Below are 19,292 nucleotides of genomic sequence, written 5' to 3' on the forward strand. Positions count from 1 at the left end.
CCGAAAGAGCTATGCTGCTTATGTTCTCCAGGTCCTGGAGTTCTTTGAGGACCTGATAAATGCTGGTCACGGAACGATGCTCCAAGGAGTCAATAAATCAGCACAAAAATAGCTCAATGCCCAGCCCTATCAAGAGTCCCGAGAATCTGCTTCCCCCTTGATAGTTCACTTGGTCCATCTGTGGATCCTATATATGCCACACCAATCACTGCCTAGATAAGGTGCTTTGGGTGACACAAGTCCCATTCTATGCTGAGGACACAAAGCTCAGATGCCACCCAAATGTTTTCGGTTCACCCTGGCTCTTTCCTCTGTGTTTTAGGGCCCTTGGTTTATTACTGTATCCAAACTATCAGTGTATCCAAATATATTCAACATTAGGAGAGAATGGCGACTACCTAAGGAAATGGATAAACTACCCAATGGATAAAATCTTGAGGACCCATTAAAGATGAAGACTAAGGACAAATAACAGCAAAGAAGGGACTACGTGTATGTTTTAAAGCATAGCAGCAAGATGTGCACAGCACTTACAACCAGGTAAGAGCGCCAAGGAGAAACAGTTGAAAGGGCCAACGTGAACACTAACTACTGTGAGCTATCGCAGAAATGTGGACATAAAATCCATGCCCACTGTCTACACTTTAAACTTGGATCTATGTCTCAGTGGGGAACAACTTGGCAGAGGCGCTGCACAGGCACTGAGTGAGGGTTGGAGATGACTCCAAGCTGTCCTTAAGGTGCTCACAGTTGATGAGCAGAGACTCACGGGCTCTGACAGAGAGATGACGTGACCATCACAGACAGCACAGAGCAACAGAACAATAGCCAGGGCAGGAGAGACCACAGACAACACACAAAGAGCCACAGAACGTGAGAAACCAACTAGCCAATCAGCAATGAACAGGGCAGGAGAGACCACAGACAACATACAAAGAGCCACAGAAACTGAGATACCAGCTAGCCAATCAGCAATAAACAGGGCAGGAGAGACCATAAACAACATACAAACAGTCATACAAACATGCATACAAGAATAGGAAAGGCCAACTAGCAATGTGGGAATGAGTCTCATTCAAATATCCCTAAAACTTTTAAGAGAGGGCCCTAGATTTTCCCTAACAAATAATTTTTAGGGGAAAAAAAAGAACAAAGTTTCCTATAGATGATCTACAGGTGCAGTTCTAACATTTTGGGGGCTGTGGACTGGGACTAGATCTCACCCTATGAACAACAGACCTATTAGACCCATAGCTAAGATCAGGTAATAAGTTCTGGACCCAGTTTCTCAGGTTTTGGTGCCCTAAAATGAACAGGAACAACCAATGAACAAGCAAAAGCTATGGCAAACCCAAAGGATACCCTTCCCCACCCCCACTCCCCATACCACATCTCACCCACATGTCATTTTACCTTGGCAACACAACACAGCCCATTTCTGTTAACAATGCTCCAGGAGTCCATGTGAGGTTTGGCCTCTCTGTCTTCCTGACCCATCCCTGGGAAGCTGCTAACTCGGCTCTGCAAGGGATATGTGCCCCAACCACCAGTATGCACCAAGCTTACAATAGGTAAAAACACAGAGGAGGAAGGACAGAATGGCAAAAGCAAGCCCTAAGGTAGACAGTAATAGAAGTATGGACGTATGGACGAGTAATTCATTTTCAAGTAGAAACAAGCAATCCCTGGAGCAGGCTTTAGGGGAGGCAGAGTTCCTGCATCATTCCTGTGGTCCCTAACCTTGCCACATTTCATTCCAAACTCTGTTCCCAATGTGGGCTACCCGAGGGTCACACAGCCCAGCCCACTTCTAAGAAGCCTTGTTTAGTTTCCACATTAAAACCCAGTCTATAGACTGCTAACTCTCACCCCGCCCCCACGGCTTTGTGAGGAAGGCAGAGGCAGCAGTGTAGGGAACAACACTGCCTCCAGATAGCTTCAGATTCTCAGGAGAAACGTAAGATTCTTTCAGGACAGCTCAAGCTGAAGGCTACCAACCGTCCTTTGAGAAAGAAAACTCTTTTGGCTTCCTAACGAACTCAGTAACTTCTCAGAGCTGGAGAGACCTTCATGTGTTTGATACAAGACTCTCCAAGTGGCCAGCATCTGATGCCGGCTTTCCTCTACTGAGGAGGGTGGGGTGTTGTCTACGGGGCTCTGTCTTCCTGCTGCACTGTCCCTAACTGTTCTGCGCCCTGTCCCACGGGCTTCTGTCCTTCAATACTCTCTTCAGTGGAGAGACCTCTCATCACTACTTTCAAATATGCCTGTGGGCATCTATGCGCTTGTGCATATGTGTGCCTGTGTTTGTATGGTTTCTGTAGGTCTGTCTGTCCTGTTCTAGTAGGCTCTAAAAGCCACCCTCAAGCATCCATAAAACCCAGGATTTGGACTTAAATGAGTTTACTCAATTTAACCTTCACCAAGTTGGGTGTGGTAACTGTAGAGGCCTTTTACTATCTGTCTTCCTCTTAGCTTGGTTTGTACTACCCGGCGTGCCTTTTAAAGGGTCTCCAAAACCAGTCATGGGCCTTCTGAGCCTTTCAGAGTCCAGTAAGAACTGTGTCTTCTCTTCTGCTCAGCCTATGGCTAAAGCAAGGCCCACACCCCAGCTGCATTCTGCAGACACACACTGACACAGCTTTATACTTTTTCCCACTTGGCTCTATCGAGTTCACCCTCCCCTCTCCTAGTCTGTACAGAGCACTTGATTAGAGAAATGAAAATCAGGATTTTATAAGTAGACCTCTATTTGACTTCATGTGATATTTGGGGAACGGGTTATAAACAAGCATCTTACAAAACTGAGAGTTACCCACCATTACCATCTAGGCTGAGCACTCAGACAGAAAAGGGACTGCACCCTAGGACTGAAACTCTGAGGCTGCCTCTGCCTCTCGAGAGCTTTGAATAAAGTCATCAACCTGGAAAGCCTGTAGTTTTGAGTCTCTGGTCCCTCAAACATTCTTCTTGGCTGACCGAATGTCATTTATCTGGGCAACACCACTCCATCCTTTTTGAGAAGTCACTACCTAGATTCAGAGTATCAACAAATTCCATTATCTTCCAAGTGGTATAATCAGGCCTCTTTCTAAATTTAAAAAAAAAAAAGTTCCATCCCTCTGAAGATCTTAAAATGGCTAAATTAAATCTCTACATATGTTAGATATTTTACATTCGTGTGTATATATGTGTTGGGAATTGCAGTCAGTCTCTCCTAGGTTTACACAGCTCTGGGAAATCTCCTGAGACTACCCATCACCCCAGCAGAGAGCAGTAAACCAACACCCAAGTCAGGTGGCAACAGTATCAGAGCATTTCCCATCTTTGATAGTGAGACCCAGAGCCAATCTACATTCACTCAGTAAAAGCAAAGCTTCCCTGCTGCCTTCCCAAAATGCTGTACTAAAACCTGGGGTGGATATAAGGTTCCCTTAAGTTTTAACAAGGGGAAAAGGTGATAATAAGCTAGGAATGTCCAATATGATCGCAGTTTCTAGGAAAAGGCTAAGCAGTTTGTCCTGCCGACAGGTTTTCTCTGCTCAGACTCACATAAAGTTGACTCCAAACTGAAGTTCTGTTTTCTAAGGCATAAAATTCTTGAAAGGTCAAGTTGGGTACTCAAAGACAAAAATGGAGTAATTATCTAATTAACTCAATTTGCTAGCCTCCCCAATTAAGATTTCAGGGTTTTTTTTAAGGTAGCTTTTTAAAAAGAGCCATGACCTGCATCATTTCCACAAATTCCCTTTTCATTTTACCTGAGAAAATGTGTTATTTTTTTAAAATAAGTTTATGAATGTAATATCAAAGATTTTTCCATGCAGTGCTTTAGGGGAGGGGCCGGCTTTGACTGGTGCCTTTCAGTTTTCTCGACTGTTCTCAGCATTTTAGCACAGTGCTGAAACAGCCTATTAAACCGTTTACTACATGTGAGAAGGGCACCAGGCGGATGATGGCTTCCACATTGCAGCGAGGAGTCAAGGCTAAATCTGAGGAGTCAAGAAAACCTGAGTCGGCACGAAACAAATGAATCAGACTGTGCGTGGAGAAGGCCTTCCCCTGGCTTAGCTACAGATGCGCTGCCCCGATCCTGGGCTCCGGGAGGAAGCGAAGTCAACGCGGTGGAGCAACCATGGCAGCCACCAGTTTCATCACTTGTTAAACTTTTAGTATAAACCGACTTTTGGCTGTCCAAGCGGAAACTTGACACAAGTTTACTTGAGCGGTTCATTTTCTTTCTCTCCCTTTTCGTTGCTGCAATGGAAAATAATTTAGCAACTTGAACATAAACACTTATTATTTTTAAAAAAAAGAAAACCTAGTAAATTCCTCTAGTAAGAGGGCCCTTCAGATGTAAAGCTCATTAGCCGGGCCCTGGTCATCACGGCTGTTTTTGTGGAATTTTTTATGGACAGCAAGATCCCACCGCGTTATTAGTGACTGCCAATGTGAATGAACATTATAAACAGGAAAATGAGATAGTCATTTTGGGGTTATAACTAATAATGTGATACAGCGTCATTTATTAAAAACACATGCGGGACCTCTCGATGGTTTCAGGAGGCCAGCATCAGGAGGACAGAGGAGTCAAGGGCAGCGTGGACTTTTCTTAATCTGAACAGCACTGATCGTTCAAGCCATGTGTTTATTTATTTTTTACCAACACAAACACAGGGCTTCAAGCCCTGAGGGATGAGCATCATTTATAACAGCGATGCAGAGTGCATAGAGTGTGAAGGACTGAGAGCTACGGAGAGAAAGCGGGACCTGCTTAAAATAATCATTGGAGCTCTTGAGAGAAGGACGTGCTCCATTAAACTGGTCTGACGCTTTTTTTTTTCCTATTTATTAAACTGGCCCAAACTTCTATGTATTAGAGACTCTTTTAAAACACCCCTATACAATAAATACATGCCGGGACATCCCTATCACGTGAAACTTTGTGTCTATTTCCACACACCTGAGCAGTAGCACCGGCAACTTTCTAAAGTAAAAGACATCAAGAGGGAGCAAGGGAAACCAAGTGCGAGACACCATGAATAAACAAAGGTGCCCCGAGATGGGATTTTCAGCATCTGGGTTTGTGTCTCCTCCAGACATTCTTGCCTGCCACTCTGATATCTGGTGATAAATGCTGCCTTAATTTGCACAAGTGCTCAGTCGCCCTGGTAGAGGACCACCTTGAAGGAAGAGTAAAAGGTTTCGTCATGGTTCCTCTCTCACTATTCAAATTCAATGCCTTCTAGTTAAATCTACAATTAATAGGTCACTGCCAAAATAGCAGTGTATCCGTCCTGGTTAATAAACAATCGCCACAGTTGATAATGGGCCCTGTGTATTCAGCGAGCCCCTGTATACAGTCAGCTCAGGCACTAAATCCCCTTTCAGGTGGACAGGGCTATATGGGAATATGAGCTGGAATGAGTCTATAAAAGTCAGTTCCATTCAGCGCTTTAGTTTTCAGTGAAGGGCTTTAAATGGTGTCCAGAAATTCACTTGGAATGCAAAGCCGGAGAAAAAGGCTGACACACAGAGCCTGGCTTTATGACCACACAAAAGGACAAATGACCCTTGCCCAAGCCCTCTCGCTGTGAAATGGTCCCTAAAGTTCATCTGCAGAGTGAAAAATCGTGGTGAGGTCGCGTGTGGATGAGCCCAGCAAAAGTGAGGATTGGTCACGGGTCTGTCACCCATTGTAGCCACGTCCCAGCCGTGTAAAGGGCTCTGTGGGAAAGTACCGGCCCCCTAAAGAGACGTTCAGAAGCCCGCAGCTCATTAAACCCCAGCATTTGCTGCCTCGCTTGTCGGGAGTCATTTTGTGGGGCAACTGCTCTCCTGAAATATCCATAAAACACAAGAACACATAAGAGGCCGGGGGGGGGGGGGGGGGGGGGTTGGAAACAGTCACGGGGCTGTGGCTTGGGACTGGCCCTCACTCCACCCTTACCTGGCGTAGCTGTGTACCTGTGTGTCTCCTCGGGCCTCCACTGCCTGGCTCACTCTACAGCTCACCCTCCGCCTGTAAATTTTACCGACACCCCCAAGACACCTGCATGCAACACGCTGCTCTGTTTGGTTTCTCCTCTTCTTTCCCAGACACAAACGTATTTTTCTTTCACAACGTTTAGAGACCAGTTCCCTGAAAACATTCCCTATAAGCCTGCTGACTTTCTTTAAGAAGATAGACAATATTTTACCCAGTCTTTATGATCTCCAGTTTCTAATTCTTTTCTAGACCTGTGACTGACTGAGTCATTTGAAGCCGAATGGAAGCAGCGCACAGCGCACTCTTTACCCACTTTCCTTTGCCCTCTTCTTTAACCGAGTGCGGTACAGGCTTCAGAAAGAGCCAAACTGGTCCCTCTAAGATCTTTTATACCAAATGGAAAACAAGCCCTTGCCTTGGCGTGTCAGCTCCGGGCTTAGGGTCGCCGAAAACCCTCTCACAATCGCTCACTGTGCCGAGGTTTGATAATCTCTGGAAACCTCCTGAATAGGGTCGCTGTGATTTTTAGTGAGGCATTAGCTCCTTGCCACTGCACTGCCAATTAGCTTCCCTGAGCACATTAAATCCTGCTGCTTTGGTTTACAGAATAACTGAGGCATTGCTGATGAAGCATTAAAACTTACTTGAAAAAGCTGTGGGGGAGGCAGGGCGCCTGCAGGACCCACCGCAGCAGGCAGAGTAGAATGGCTGGGCGCTCAGAAGGAAGGGTTTGGAAGGCACTGCGGAGAAAACATTGATCTCATTGATTAACCGTTCCATTTACACAATCTCCAAACCTCCAGCTTTCCCCAAGGCCCTGAGTAAACGCACTCCATTGCCGAACCTTACCTCGGTTCTAACCTGAAGTTAAAGTCATTTTGAAGTGTCAAAGTTCTTGCCAAATACTTTCCTCAGGATTTGCAGGATGCGGTGGAAAGACCCAAGGCAGTGTGGTTGTAATTACAAATAATGAATAGAGGCTGTTCTTTTATACAAGGCACACTGGAGCGATGTGCAAGGAGCATCTGCAATGATGGACACGAAGGCACCTGCTCTGGCCAGTGTGACAGCTTCTGGCCAAGTGTAATCGCCAAGCTCAAATATGGCTAGCACGAGTAGCTACTACATCTTCAGATCAAATTAATTTGAATTTCAAGAGGCTCTTGCGGCTAAGAATTACAATATTAATTGGCATGGTTCTAAACATTCTACTTACCAAGAAACAACCTAAGTACTTGGTTTTTTTTAAGAGCTTATATCACATCCATGTTCGTTTTTACGTGATATGAAAGGTGAAGTTAACTGGATTCCCAAGATGGTAAGAGCTAACTACTGAACAGCTCCTCAGTAGAAGTATTGCTTTTGATCTTGGTCACTTGTTTGAAAGTATGTAAAAACAAAAGGGAAATTTAGTTGCCTGGAAGCATGTTCACACCGTAGCGAGTCATCCCTAACTCTTTTCTGCTCAGTTTACACAGCACATGCTTCATAAGCTGCTAAGAGACGGTCGTGGGATCCTGCACGTTTGGGGAGGAGGCTGACTTGAGTGTCTAAACAGTCATGAGGGATTAGTAGTAGTAGTAGTAGTAGTAGTAGTAGTAGTAGTAGTAGTGTTCTGACATTTTGACTACACTATCCCAGACATCATAATCACCTTATGTGAATATAATATTTAAAAAAAATTTGAACTCCATTCCTAACTCCACAGAAAAAGAGCTATGAGAGCTATTGTAGACTCTAATAGTTATTATTATTGAGAACTAAGTGCCAAGTCTGGTTAAAGGACATCTACAAACCACGTCCTTTAACAAAGTGCATTTAGTCCAGTATAAATACAAGGTCACCATCTCCTGAAGGTAAGCACCTGCTTTTACCCTGACGTGCGTAGCAGTATTACCTGACATAAAGAATCAAAATTTTAAGGATTGAATCAATGGTCTTTAAAACAAAGAACAGGAACTCTTCCTGGTATTCTACAAAAATAGGGACAAAACAGTAACTTTATTCTGCTCACCAGAACACACTCGAATATGGTATCTTTTGAGATTGATAACCTTGAGATATAAATCTCAACATGAAAATAAAGATTTTTTATTATTTTCCCTTGTCATCATGTGGCAATATCTTTCCCTTTCTGGATCACACCAGGAAGTCTTATGTTGATGTCTATACACCCTTTTAAAAACCACAGAATTTTCAGGCTTTCACTCTTACCAGCCAGAGCAGCATGTATTTTTTTGAACAAATTTCTTTCAAAGGTATGATAAGACAAAAAGATTGCCCCCTCCAAAAACATACTTATGGTATTTGTAGAATCCTGAAGGCGGGGGCTGTAAAATTGTAAACTAGTTAGAAATCAGTACCTATCCCTCCTATCACACAAGGCAGAGATCTCAATGTCTCTACTTTTTAAATAAAATTCTAAAAGAAAATAAAGTGTTTGTAACTAAGCAAAGACATGAAATGACAAATTACTTTGATTTCTCAACATCATAAAAAATAACTTCATTACTATTACAAATTGTTCCAGTGTTGACCATAAAGCATCGCAGAAACAATAAATAATTTTTACATTTTGTATTATAAGAGAAGTACATGAAATCTTCATGTGGTCACCTACACAAGACCTGCATAGTGACACCAGCTGGCATTCCAACATGGATGGGGAAAATCTCACAAATGAAGGCAACTGGCAGCCGCTGAGAGAGAATTGGGCTTCTCTAGGGACATGCTGTCCAATCCCACGGCCATTCGTAAAGACTCACACATGAGCACTGAAGGGACTCAGCATATGTGTGTGAACATATCACAGTAGTTAAAGAAGTCATGAGATTTAGAGGTAAAGAGGAGGCGTGGGAGCGGTTGAAGGCAGAGAGTATGGGCTGGGATGATGTAATGATGCAAATAGAGTAGCCATGTATGAAATTTTAAAAAAACCGTTTTTTTTAAAGTAGATAACATCGCGACTACCACTATGCATATATGAAGTACTTTGAAAATGGCAATGTATTTCTAGGTAGAAAATGGGCATCTTTGAGTTTGTTTCCAAACATTTCTATTAACTTACCACCTCTCCAAAATGAGCATACTTTACATAATTAATCATGGCTAGTGTGCCTTTAGGCTCTTCTTTATTTTTAGTAGGTCAAAAAAAGAAAGGAAGAAAAATTTAACAGCATTGCAATTACATGTATAAAGTACAACATTTACTACGTGATCTGGAAGCATCAAAACTATGTATGAATGACCATCTGGGTTCTGCTCAAATACAGAACATGGAACAAAGTACTGCAAGGCATAAATAAAAAAAAAAGTTTCCTGGTCTTAAGATATAGCCTTAACAATGGAAAAATAATGGGTTAAAGTACAATAGTTTATGTGAGACAAGACACCAGTTAAACTCATGTGTGATAAATGTGAGTTGAAAGCATTTGACCTAATGTTAGACCAGAAACGGTCTAATTGAACAGTCTGCTACACTGCCATGCGTTGCTCCATTTGAAACTTGTAAACAAAATAACACCAGAATGTGTAATTACAGCAGTATAATCAAAATCCACAGTAGTGATTCTAACTGGGGCAATAGAAACTGGCTTTTATGCTGCGACATGACTCGGCTGGCGGGTCTATTGTGCAGGGTGTTCTCGCCATTCTGATCACCTCTCAGACACACTGACTTAGTCGGGAATTAGTCAGCTCTTGATTGCTATACATAAACACACCTTATTTAAACTGGTTTATGTGGAAATTGCTGTGAAATTCCAATTAAGTGCTCTTTTTCCACCTCTGACAGAAGTCAAGTGCCAATCCATCTGCGTGTGTGATGGCGGGAGAGCTGAACGGTCATGGGCAGCATTGAAAATAACACACAGAGTTGAAAATAGACATTATGCCTTTCATATCTGTAAGCAGCATGCTTTTTATTTTGAAGTCGTGAATAAAGAGCAAACTGGGGCTGATGAGAGCCAGTGTTAGGCCGGCAGATGTGTGAAAACCTTTAAGCCCTCAGCAACTGCTTTGAAGATGCTCTGAAAAAGGCAAGCAAAGGGCAATTTGGTCCTCGATAAACATTTCCAATTCAGCCACCGAAGGCTGGATGCCGTTAGTTCACCATTTATCACAGCAGGCTCCCTGGCTGGTCACCACAGTGATGGTGTTTGCAGAGTACTTGTCCTGTGCGGGCCCTGGGCTGGTCATGAATGTAGCACATTCTCTCCACTCATCGACACGGGACTTCAAAGGGACAGGCGTCTGGAATGTGACTGAATCCTTTCAAAAATGCTAAAAATGAGCAAGATAAATCGTCTTGATCTTCACATAAGGACCGATTACTACTTAGGAGGGTAGGGATGTGAGCAGTTACTAGCTAAGAGTTGGAGTCTAGAAAATGCTATTATTGCCAGGATTCCCATGAGAAAAAGCAAATGGCCTGGGGTCCAGCAGTACAGCATTCGGACTGTGCCTTAGTGGGATGTTTCTAATTCCACAGCACACTGACACACCTGCTTCTTCAGGGGACTTACATAATAAACAAAATAAAATAAACTTTTTGGAATAAAATAAACTGACATCTACCTACATCCTAAAAGTCAAAGCTACACATTCACACACAAAACTCATGAGTCTTCTTTACACACTCTTTTTTTATTAATTAAATGTATTTATTTTATTTACATCAGGACCACAGTCTCCTCTCCAGCCTCTCCTCCACACTTTTTTTCTGCTCGTTTGAAGAAACAAACTTACCACAAAGACTACTTTCAGTGTTTAGTTAAGCAATCACAGCTGGTTTAATGATGAAGCATCCCCTTAAGAGAAAACACTATACATACATGGACTCAGCATTAAGCACCTCACAATCTAAGACAACTATAAGCCCCACCACAGAAAAACAACTTTCAAACTTTCATTGTCTAGAGCATTCCATTTTAATTATTTTTTGGCTATTTTCATTCTTTGTTACTGATAGAGAATAACAACGTCCATCTAAAATGGTGCAAAAGCAGTCCCTGCAAGATGAGGTATCGACTGAGTTATGATGATGCCTCAGAGAACAAGGATAAAAGTTCAGAGAAACCTCAGGAGCCCATCACAATCTGTGTGGACTGCATGTGCCCTTGAGAAGAAGGGGGGAAAAATCACATACTAAGCCAAAATGTAAAATCAACCAAACAAAAACTTGTAGAAAAAGCATAATGGAGAATTAAATTTCCAAAGTTTTTATGACATCTTTCAAGTGCCAGGTTCTTAGGCACTTGGAATAAAAAGAAACCTTCACTGCGACTTGAAAATAGCACCCAGTTGAAGAGACTGTATAGACAAGGGCGGACCCAAAGACAAAGCAGTAAAGGATGGCAAATCTGCCAAAAGCAGTCGGACCTAAAAACTACCCATCCTATAACGAGGTGACATGGGTGTTGTCGCCCAGCCCATGTGAACCAATCCATCCATGTGATCTGGTTGCAAACTTAGCCTTCATTCTGCGGGGAAATCAGAAAGTCCATCCCTTACCTTTCTGGTGGTCAGGAAACAACAGAAGTGAACATTTTGGGGTTTGCCTCAAGTCTTTTACAGGCAGAAGACAGCAGGTCTTCATGTATGAGGATGGCTCCTGAGACGATAACTCCAGTGAAATGCTACCTGCTTGATTCGGCCCTTTGAATCCATGCCAGCTATGACCTGTATTCTAGCAAGTTTCTGCTGTCTCGCCATGGTCAATTACCCAGATCCAAGAAAATGAGCTGAATTTGAGGGAGCATCTTGTCCTTTATAGAACAAAGTAGGTGTCGCATAGGAGAATACTACTGAACAATGACATCCGAAGCTCCCAGAAGGCCACCTCTGGGCAATCATCCTGAACTCCAGCTATTTAGCACTCTGGGATCGATCCTTACACAGGTCTACTGCAGAAGCTGGGTCCAACAGGAACCACATGATCCCTCTTGGCAGGTTTTAAATGGCCGCAGTGGTCTGATGGGCTTTCTACTACTGAGAAGTAGAGGCTTTGTTCATTCATCTCTGGAACGTCAGATGGTCTTGGTGACTTTCTCAATCATGCTGCCAGCAGGGCTGTGTTTTAGAACTTTCCTGTCGAGTTTAGTGAGAGACTCCAGCAGGTCCAGAGCTCCCAAACCACGTGGGCTTGTTTTCAGAAGTCTCCCACGCATGTAGAGCCCAGAAACCATGCCATTAAAAGGTCAAGATATGAAAGAATCCAAATCTTGATGAAAAGCTCCAACTGAGCATCCAGCCACCAGTCAATGTCAACTGCCAGTCATGTGGATGGCACCTTGGACATGCCACTCATGGAGCATGACATCCAGCCACAACCTCGGGACAGTCCCATGGGCATCCAGCACAACCTTGGGAGAAACTGTCAGCTGAGCTCAGACCACAGAAGGAAGGAAAATGAGTAACTGGCATTTGTTTGTTTGTTGTTTGTTTGCTTGCTTGTTTCTAATCTACAAAACGCTGACATGGGCTATTCTTATAGTATTTTACCTATGCTAAACTAGAGGAAACATCTTTCACCTCTTTTTCTGTCTCCTAACAAATGGCTTTTGAGGCACTTGCCTGAGACCTCTGCTCTGATTTTGAACCATTCTGGAGTACACAATCAGGAACACGAAGCACTTGAATCTAGGCCTTAAAATCACGGGCAGTTGCTTAGGGCTCAGATAAAGATACAGCACATTAAAATAATCACCCAACTTGCCATTTATGCCTTGGATGAAGGATTGGCAAACGTTCATAGACCTGAAAGTAAATATTCTGGACTTTATGAGTCATGTAGCATCTACAACAACCACTGGGTTTCTATCTGTAAGGCAAAGCACCTATAGAAAAGTCGTAAACTCAAAGTGCGACACTGTCTGTCCTTTCAAGACATGCAGGACTTTCTGGACTTCAGACTCAGTGTAGCTACAGCGTTGTTGGATGCGCATAGATCCAGTTTGGGCTCATCCATTAGAAATCTGCTTTCTTCTCTTGCCGAGGTACATGGCTTTGTTCAAAAGTAACTTACTCCAGTGCACATTTAATTTAGAAAGTATTCAAGGTTTAAAGTTTAAAAAAAAACAAGAAATCTGGAGAATTCGGTAAAATTTGTAGAAATATATCACACATTCTACTTAGAATGACCACTTAGAATTAATAAAATTAAGGATGCCAAGATAGCTGCACACAAAACAGAAAGCCAAAAACACTGCCCTCTCAGGAATACTTACTTAAGAGCATACACAAAAGGCTCAACATTCGTGGCTTCTTTTCTTCCTTCCTTTTTTCCTTTCCTTCCCCTAGATACTATAGTTCTGAAACCAAGGTCTAAAATCTTATAGCTGCTTTTTGATCTTTAACTTCAGAGAGAATTTTAGTGCCTAAGGTTTACTGTTCACATAACCCCCAGAAATATGCCCCTGATCTACTCACAACTAATAGCGGGTTGACAAAATGAATAATGCTATTAAAAAGGAAATGAGTTATGGCAGCCTTATATAAAGTGATGAATCGCTCAGCATTGCCAAGTTAAGTTCTGACTGGAGGCTAAAAGGAATGAAAGGTGGAGATTTCATTAAAAGTGGAAACATTACTGAAAGTAAAATAAAGTACATCGGAATAAAACATACAAGGGTCCAGCAGCTTATGTTATATGTAAAGGCAAAAATCCAATTTCTTACTCAGAGTGTATAAAACAAAAGAATGATCTAATGAAGTCTGAAATGAGAGCCCTAACAAGCGTTCTTAGATAAAAATCATATTGCTTCATTTTGCCATTTCCCTTTTTATTTTTCTCGGCAAACGCCAGGTGCAATTGAATGAAAACGGGTTCATACTGACTTGAGAGTTGTGTACAGTGTGTGTCTACAGAGGTGTGGGGAAGTGCGAGTCAGAGAAACCTTTAAAGGTGGTCAATCAAATTTACAAGGAGGGAGGAGGAGATGAAGAAGAGTTGCCTATCCCAGACATGGTGGCACATGACTAATTTCAACACTCAGGAGGCTGAGGCCGAAGGAGCAAGAGTTCAAAGATAAACATTTGTGCAAAATAGAAAAGTTCAAGCTAAAATAGAAAAAAAAAGCCAATCCAGAATGGGCTATGCTGTAAGATCCAGTTTCAAAATCGAAAATAAGATGAATTCTAAAGTTATAGATAATGTCAACAACACAAATTTGATAGTTGTAGTAGTCTGAATGTAATTGGCCCTCATTCTCTCATAGGGAGTGACACTATTAGGAGGTGTGGTTTTGTTGGAGTGGGTATGGCCTTGTATGAGGAAGTGCGTCACTGTGGGGGAGGGCTTTGAGGTATCCTAGGCTCAGGATACCGTCCAGTGTCTCAGTTAACTTCCCATTGCCTGCAAGATGTAGGACTCTCAACTATTGCTCCAGCACCACGTCTGCCTGCACACTACCATGCTCCCTGCCATGTTTTTCTTTATAATGTGCCATGGCTATAGTGTCTCTTCACAGCAATAGAATAAACACAGTAACTTAAAAGGCAGATGGCAGAATAAGTAATACTCTCTTGAAAAGAGGGGCACACTGGTTTAAACATTTAAAAGCCTTCTGTGCAGGCTTTTGCATCCAAAAATCAGAAAGAAATTTAGAATACAGTTACTAACCAGAAGTTATGCACAGACAGTAGACCTTTACTGACAAGCCTCCATCATTTCTACTTGGCTAAAAACAAACATCGTTCAGTAAACAGAGAGAAAGGAACCAGCACAGGAGGAGGAAGACAATGGAACCGACATAAATGGATACAGAAGAGGGAGATACAGCATCTGCCCAGCCCTGGGGAAAAGACAAAGGTTATCCTTGGCCATCCATGTTGCTGAGCACATGTGAAATTCTTATCTGGTGTAGTCGTGACCTTTCTGAATACTGTTTTAAAATCTGTGTAATAGTCAAAAAGTTCTAGGAATTCAAGTCATTGGACCTTTAACCCTGAAATACCTGAAGTAGGAACTATATGGAAAGCAGAACTAACACTTGTCTGTCACATTTACCCCTACTGTGTTAGGAAATAGCAATGGCTACCCATACTAGTGTCCATTAAGATTCACTTGTTGGAGTGGGGTAGAGTGGTGGGCGCATGCCTTTATTCCCAGCACTCGGGAGGCAGAGGCTGGTGGATATCTGTGAGTTTGAGACCAGCCTGGTCTACAAGAGCTAGTTCCAGGACAGCCTCCAAAGCCACAAAAATAAAAAAAAATAGAAAAAGATTCACTGTCAGAGTGAAGTCATGCATCACACATGTTCAGTTTCAAAACACACACACACACACACAAAGATTCATTTGTCCAAGTAAAGTCACATATGTTCACTGATGGGAGGTACATAGGTTCTGAGGTTGGAAGCAACTCAAATGCACATGGACCATTCCCAAGCCAGATGTTATTTTGTAAAGAGTAAAGGACCTGTTAGGGCTACTCATCATAAAGACTGCCCCTTCAACCTAAAAGTGTTGATTAACTTGGAGACTATGCAAAAAAAGGGGCTCAGAATTTTTCATGGGTTGTATAAGTCATGTTTATGTTAACTACAAGGACATGTTAATCAGGTTACAAAATATGTAGACATACTAAGACTATGGCTCTGTTATTCCTGACAGAAGATACCAGAGGCAATGACCAGAGCAAGGAACTTCTTCAGTGGGGCTGTTTGGCTCATTCTGCATCTCATGCTCTTGTGGCCCTGGCTGTGGTCAGCATCATTAACAGTCCACCGTCCAAGGTTTCAATTTGCTAAAAATACAACTAGAGTACAGTTTAGCAATAAAATCTGATCCATTCTTTGCTGAACGCCTGAAACAGTTCTATGGAGTCATGGTGCTGGTGTGTCTCAAGGAAGGGAGAATAAAATACCATTCTGAATGCAGGAGCCAAGTGCAAGGAGGCCAGACCAAGTTAAGAATTGGGAGATCAACAATTCTCTGGATGAAACAGTCAGAAAGCATCCTAAATGCGGACGGCAAGAGGTAGCCCCAGATGAGTGACAGAAAAATAGCAGCACCAATTTTGCTTTTCTGGGCTACACAATACAGCATGTATGTTAAGACAACTTATAGATGCTTAACTCCCTTACTCAGAATAAACATTTGCTTTCTGATCCCTTTAAATGCACACAAGTGGATTTAATAAACAGCAAGCTACTTTTTAGAAAGTAAATGCTTTCTAAATATTTTTAAACAAGTATCATTAAGATGCGAAGTTATTTGTTACACTTAATTTGAAGAGAATTGATGGCTCACCCATCAACCTGAAATTTCACAGGACATTCTCATTACTAAGAGAAATTTGTATTTTTTTCTTTTCTTCTGTAAATTACAAGATCCCCTTTGAAATATAAAAAGACATGAATATTCTAATAGACACAGTATTTTCTAAATGCTGAGGATAACGAACTCTGAGGATATCACCTTTAATATTTAGAATTTCACTTCCAAAGTCTCCTGATTCCCACTAATAATAAGTCGGAGACATCTTTCTTTCAGATAAATGGTAGAGGTGACTCTTTATTACCTGTTGTCAATAAGCATTAAGCTTTCAGAGATGCTCCTTTGGTGCTGACAGCTTATTGCACAGAGCCTCTCCCCAAAGTGTTCAAACTTGCTGATTTGGGGGGACGGGGCAATGAAGCTCCCCACTCACCCCTGGCCTGAAGAGATGGAGCCCTTGCCTGGCTGCATATTTCTTTCCTATTTCTTTCCCAGTTTACTCCCCTGGTTGGACTCTACAAGGTCTCCTTAGAGTCAACACAAAACAAACCCGAGGTAGCAGAATGAAGATTGGGGAGCTTTATTTTTTTCTCTTTCGGGAGTTCACAAACATTTAAAGTGGCACTTAGGACGAGATTAGCAAGTGAAATAATTTTGTCATGGAAAACAATCGCCATGCCAACAGCAATCTTCTGGCCCACTATGAGGATTAAAGCAGCTAAGCACTGTGAAAATGACTGGACCCTGAGAACTGTAACTCCACAAGGGCAGAAATAGGCACTGCCTATTCAGTGACTGTGCTAATGCCTACAACAGAGCCCCACACATGACGGACCTCAAGTTTTGCTGAATGAATACGCTATGTGGTTCAATCGATAGTACATAACCAAAATAATGAAGTGATATGGAAATACAAACAGTGGAACAGATCATCGACGGTAGACAGTGATCTATATAAAGCAACTGTGGCAGTTTCTTGCAGGTTCATTTAGAGTAGACCACAAATTAAGGTTGACAAAAATAAATACAGTCAATTTGTTCAAACTATTTCAATCACATTTTATGACTCTTCCCCAAGTCAATACATAAAGGAAAGCCTCAGAACTTATGCTTAAGGGTTTCAGATGTGAGTCAGTGGTAGGATGTTTGCCTATCACGCTTATGGCCTTAATTCAATCCCCACTCCTGACCGAAACCGAAACGAACTGATACAGTGGTTATTTCCCAAAGAGATCGATTGTTATCTTTGGGGAAGGAGGAACTAATTCCTCTAAGAATTCTACAGAATGACAGTCATGGGCGTGCATGCACCTTGGTATAGCATTTGCTTGCACAGCATGGGCTAGACCATGAGGTCAGCCCCCAGTTGTGGGAGTGACATCAGCCACACCCCCTCACCTGATCTCCAGATGACCCTTAAAGCTACAATCACTTTACAGCTTTGCAACTGCTAGATGAAGGAGTTCCTGCGTTCACAGAGACAGGGTGGCACCCTTTAAAATGGAGGCAGTGTTCAGAAAACTGCATACTTTTGAGTGTAGATCCAGTTTTAAGCAGCATAGTTTTTGGTCACGGATCTACAGAGTTCCCCCCCACACCTTTAGATATTTTTCTAGCTTGAAAAAGTGAATGCTTTCTTCACAAAAAAATGCATTTTGAAACAAAGGGTTACTTGTTCATATTAAAATTAACCTAGGGAAAAATGGAATCCTCATTGAGGATTGAATTTGGCAAAACATACATCTAAACTATAGTGGAGTATTTTAAATTATGCTCTCTTAATTACTTTAAAAAACTCATACTTTGCAATTGAACACTTGAATAAGTATACCAGAATTAATGCGTTCTTGTAAAATAAATAATGTTGGAAACCCCTTCTTCATTAATTACAATATTTGGAGTGAAATGAATATGTATATGAAATGATTTTGTGGGTTACTAAGCTATCTGTGCCAGTTTGCACTTAACACCTGAAAAGTCAACAAAGGTTACAAGTAAGTAATTTTGCATGCCCAAAAGTCAATCACCAGTAACTTAAGAATTCTTTAAAACTAACTTCTATGAACACAATTCTAAACCTACAAATCACGAAATTGTCCTGAAAAAAATACTATTTGTGTGACATTATTTACTTATTTGTGGTCATGTGAAACAGTCTCACACATTTCTAATATATAATATTTCAGAAAGAGCTGCATTCGCACCTCCTAGGCACACAAACACTTCCAAGGCACATAGACCTTGCCTTAGCTTGAGCTAGCTCCTCTCCCAGGGTGCAGAAGGCTTACTCCGCATTTAGGATCTATACCGCGTGAATGAGGCCGGTGTTGATAATTTCATTTGTTCCATTCTGTTAGTAGCCATTCCTAGTGTAAGACCACGGCAGGTTCTAAACACGCTCAATTCTATAAAGCCATTAGCAGTAAATTTGATCTGGCAGTTTGCGGGGACAATAGAAACTGCTGAAAGGCGTGTTAGCCATCCCGGACAAACCCACAGGGATTAAAAGAATGAGTTAAGATCATCTAAGGACGCAGTAAATAATAAAAATAATAATAACAATCCAGTTATTATTGGATCTCAGTTTCCCAATCGCTAGGAGATTTTGTTTACGTGTCAGGCTTCTGCTTTCCCGTGTATTTAACTCAGCTGCCAACAGTATCTCTCCCAATCCCACTAGTTTGGTTTTATTCGGTAAAAATATAAATATCAATATTTATTTTTATATAATTAATATAAGTACAATATATTCAAATATTTAAAATATCAATTAAGTGGCCTTTTTTTTCCAGTAAATTCCTGTTTATAGGTGAACTTCCTACTTTAGTTTCCAATCCAGCAGTTGACCAGCTAGCTCATAACGAGGCAAGCCCGCCTTCATCTTTACACCTCAAGAGATCCAAACTCTGAACATTATCGGGAGTCCAAAGTTCGCGAAACACTTGTCAAACCTTCAAACCCCCTTCAAGACAGCCTCAAAGTCCCTGGCACTAAGTCCCAGGACGACCGCAGGATTTAGTGCTGACCTTGGGGACGAGAGCCAGCCTGCTAGAAATACGGAGAATCCCCGAGTATCCCCGCTGAG

General features: G+C 42.0%; 1 protein-coding gene across 2 annotated transcripts in view; it reads right to left on the reverse strand.

The window, feature by feature from the left end:
* The window catches only part of Dbx2 (developing brain homeobox 2), a 31,868-nt gene that overhangs the window by 11,478 nt on the left and 1,098 nt on the right, over positions 1 to 19,292 (reverse strand). Inside the window, exon 2 of one of the 2 annotated variants that reach the window (XM_041642696.1) lies at positions 6,634 to 6,729. The exons of the other annotated variant lie outside the window; for it this stretch is intronic. Within the exon in view, the coding sequence (XP_041498630.1) occupies positions 6,634 to 6,729 (96 nt within the window). The remainder of the gene's footprint in view (positions 1 to 6,633; positions 6,730 to 19,292) is intronic. 2 annotated transcript variants of the gene reach the window in all.

This window comes from Microtus oregoni, unplaced genomic scaffold (assembly GCF_018167655.1).
Source record: "Microtus oregoni isolate MIOR12 unplaced genomic scaffold, Mior012 000077F_ref0000221, whole genome shotgun sequence".
In the NCBI taxonomy this organism is placed as follows: Eukaryota; Metazoa; Chordata; class Mammalia; order Rodentia; family Cricetidae; genus Microtus; species Microtus oregoni.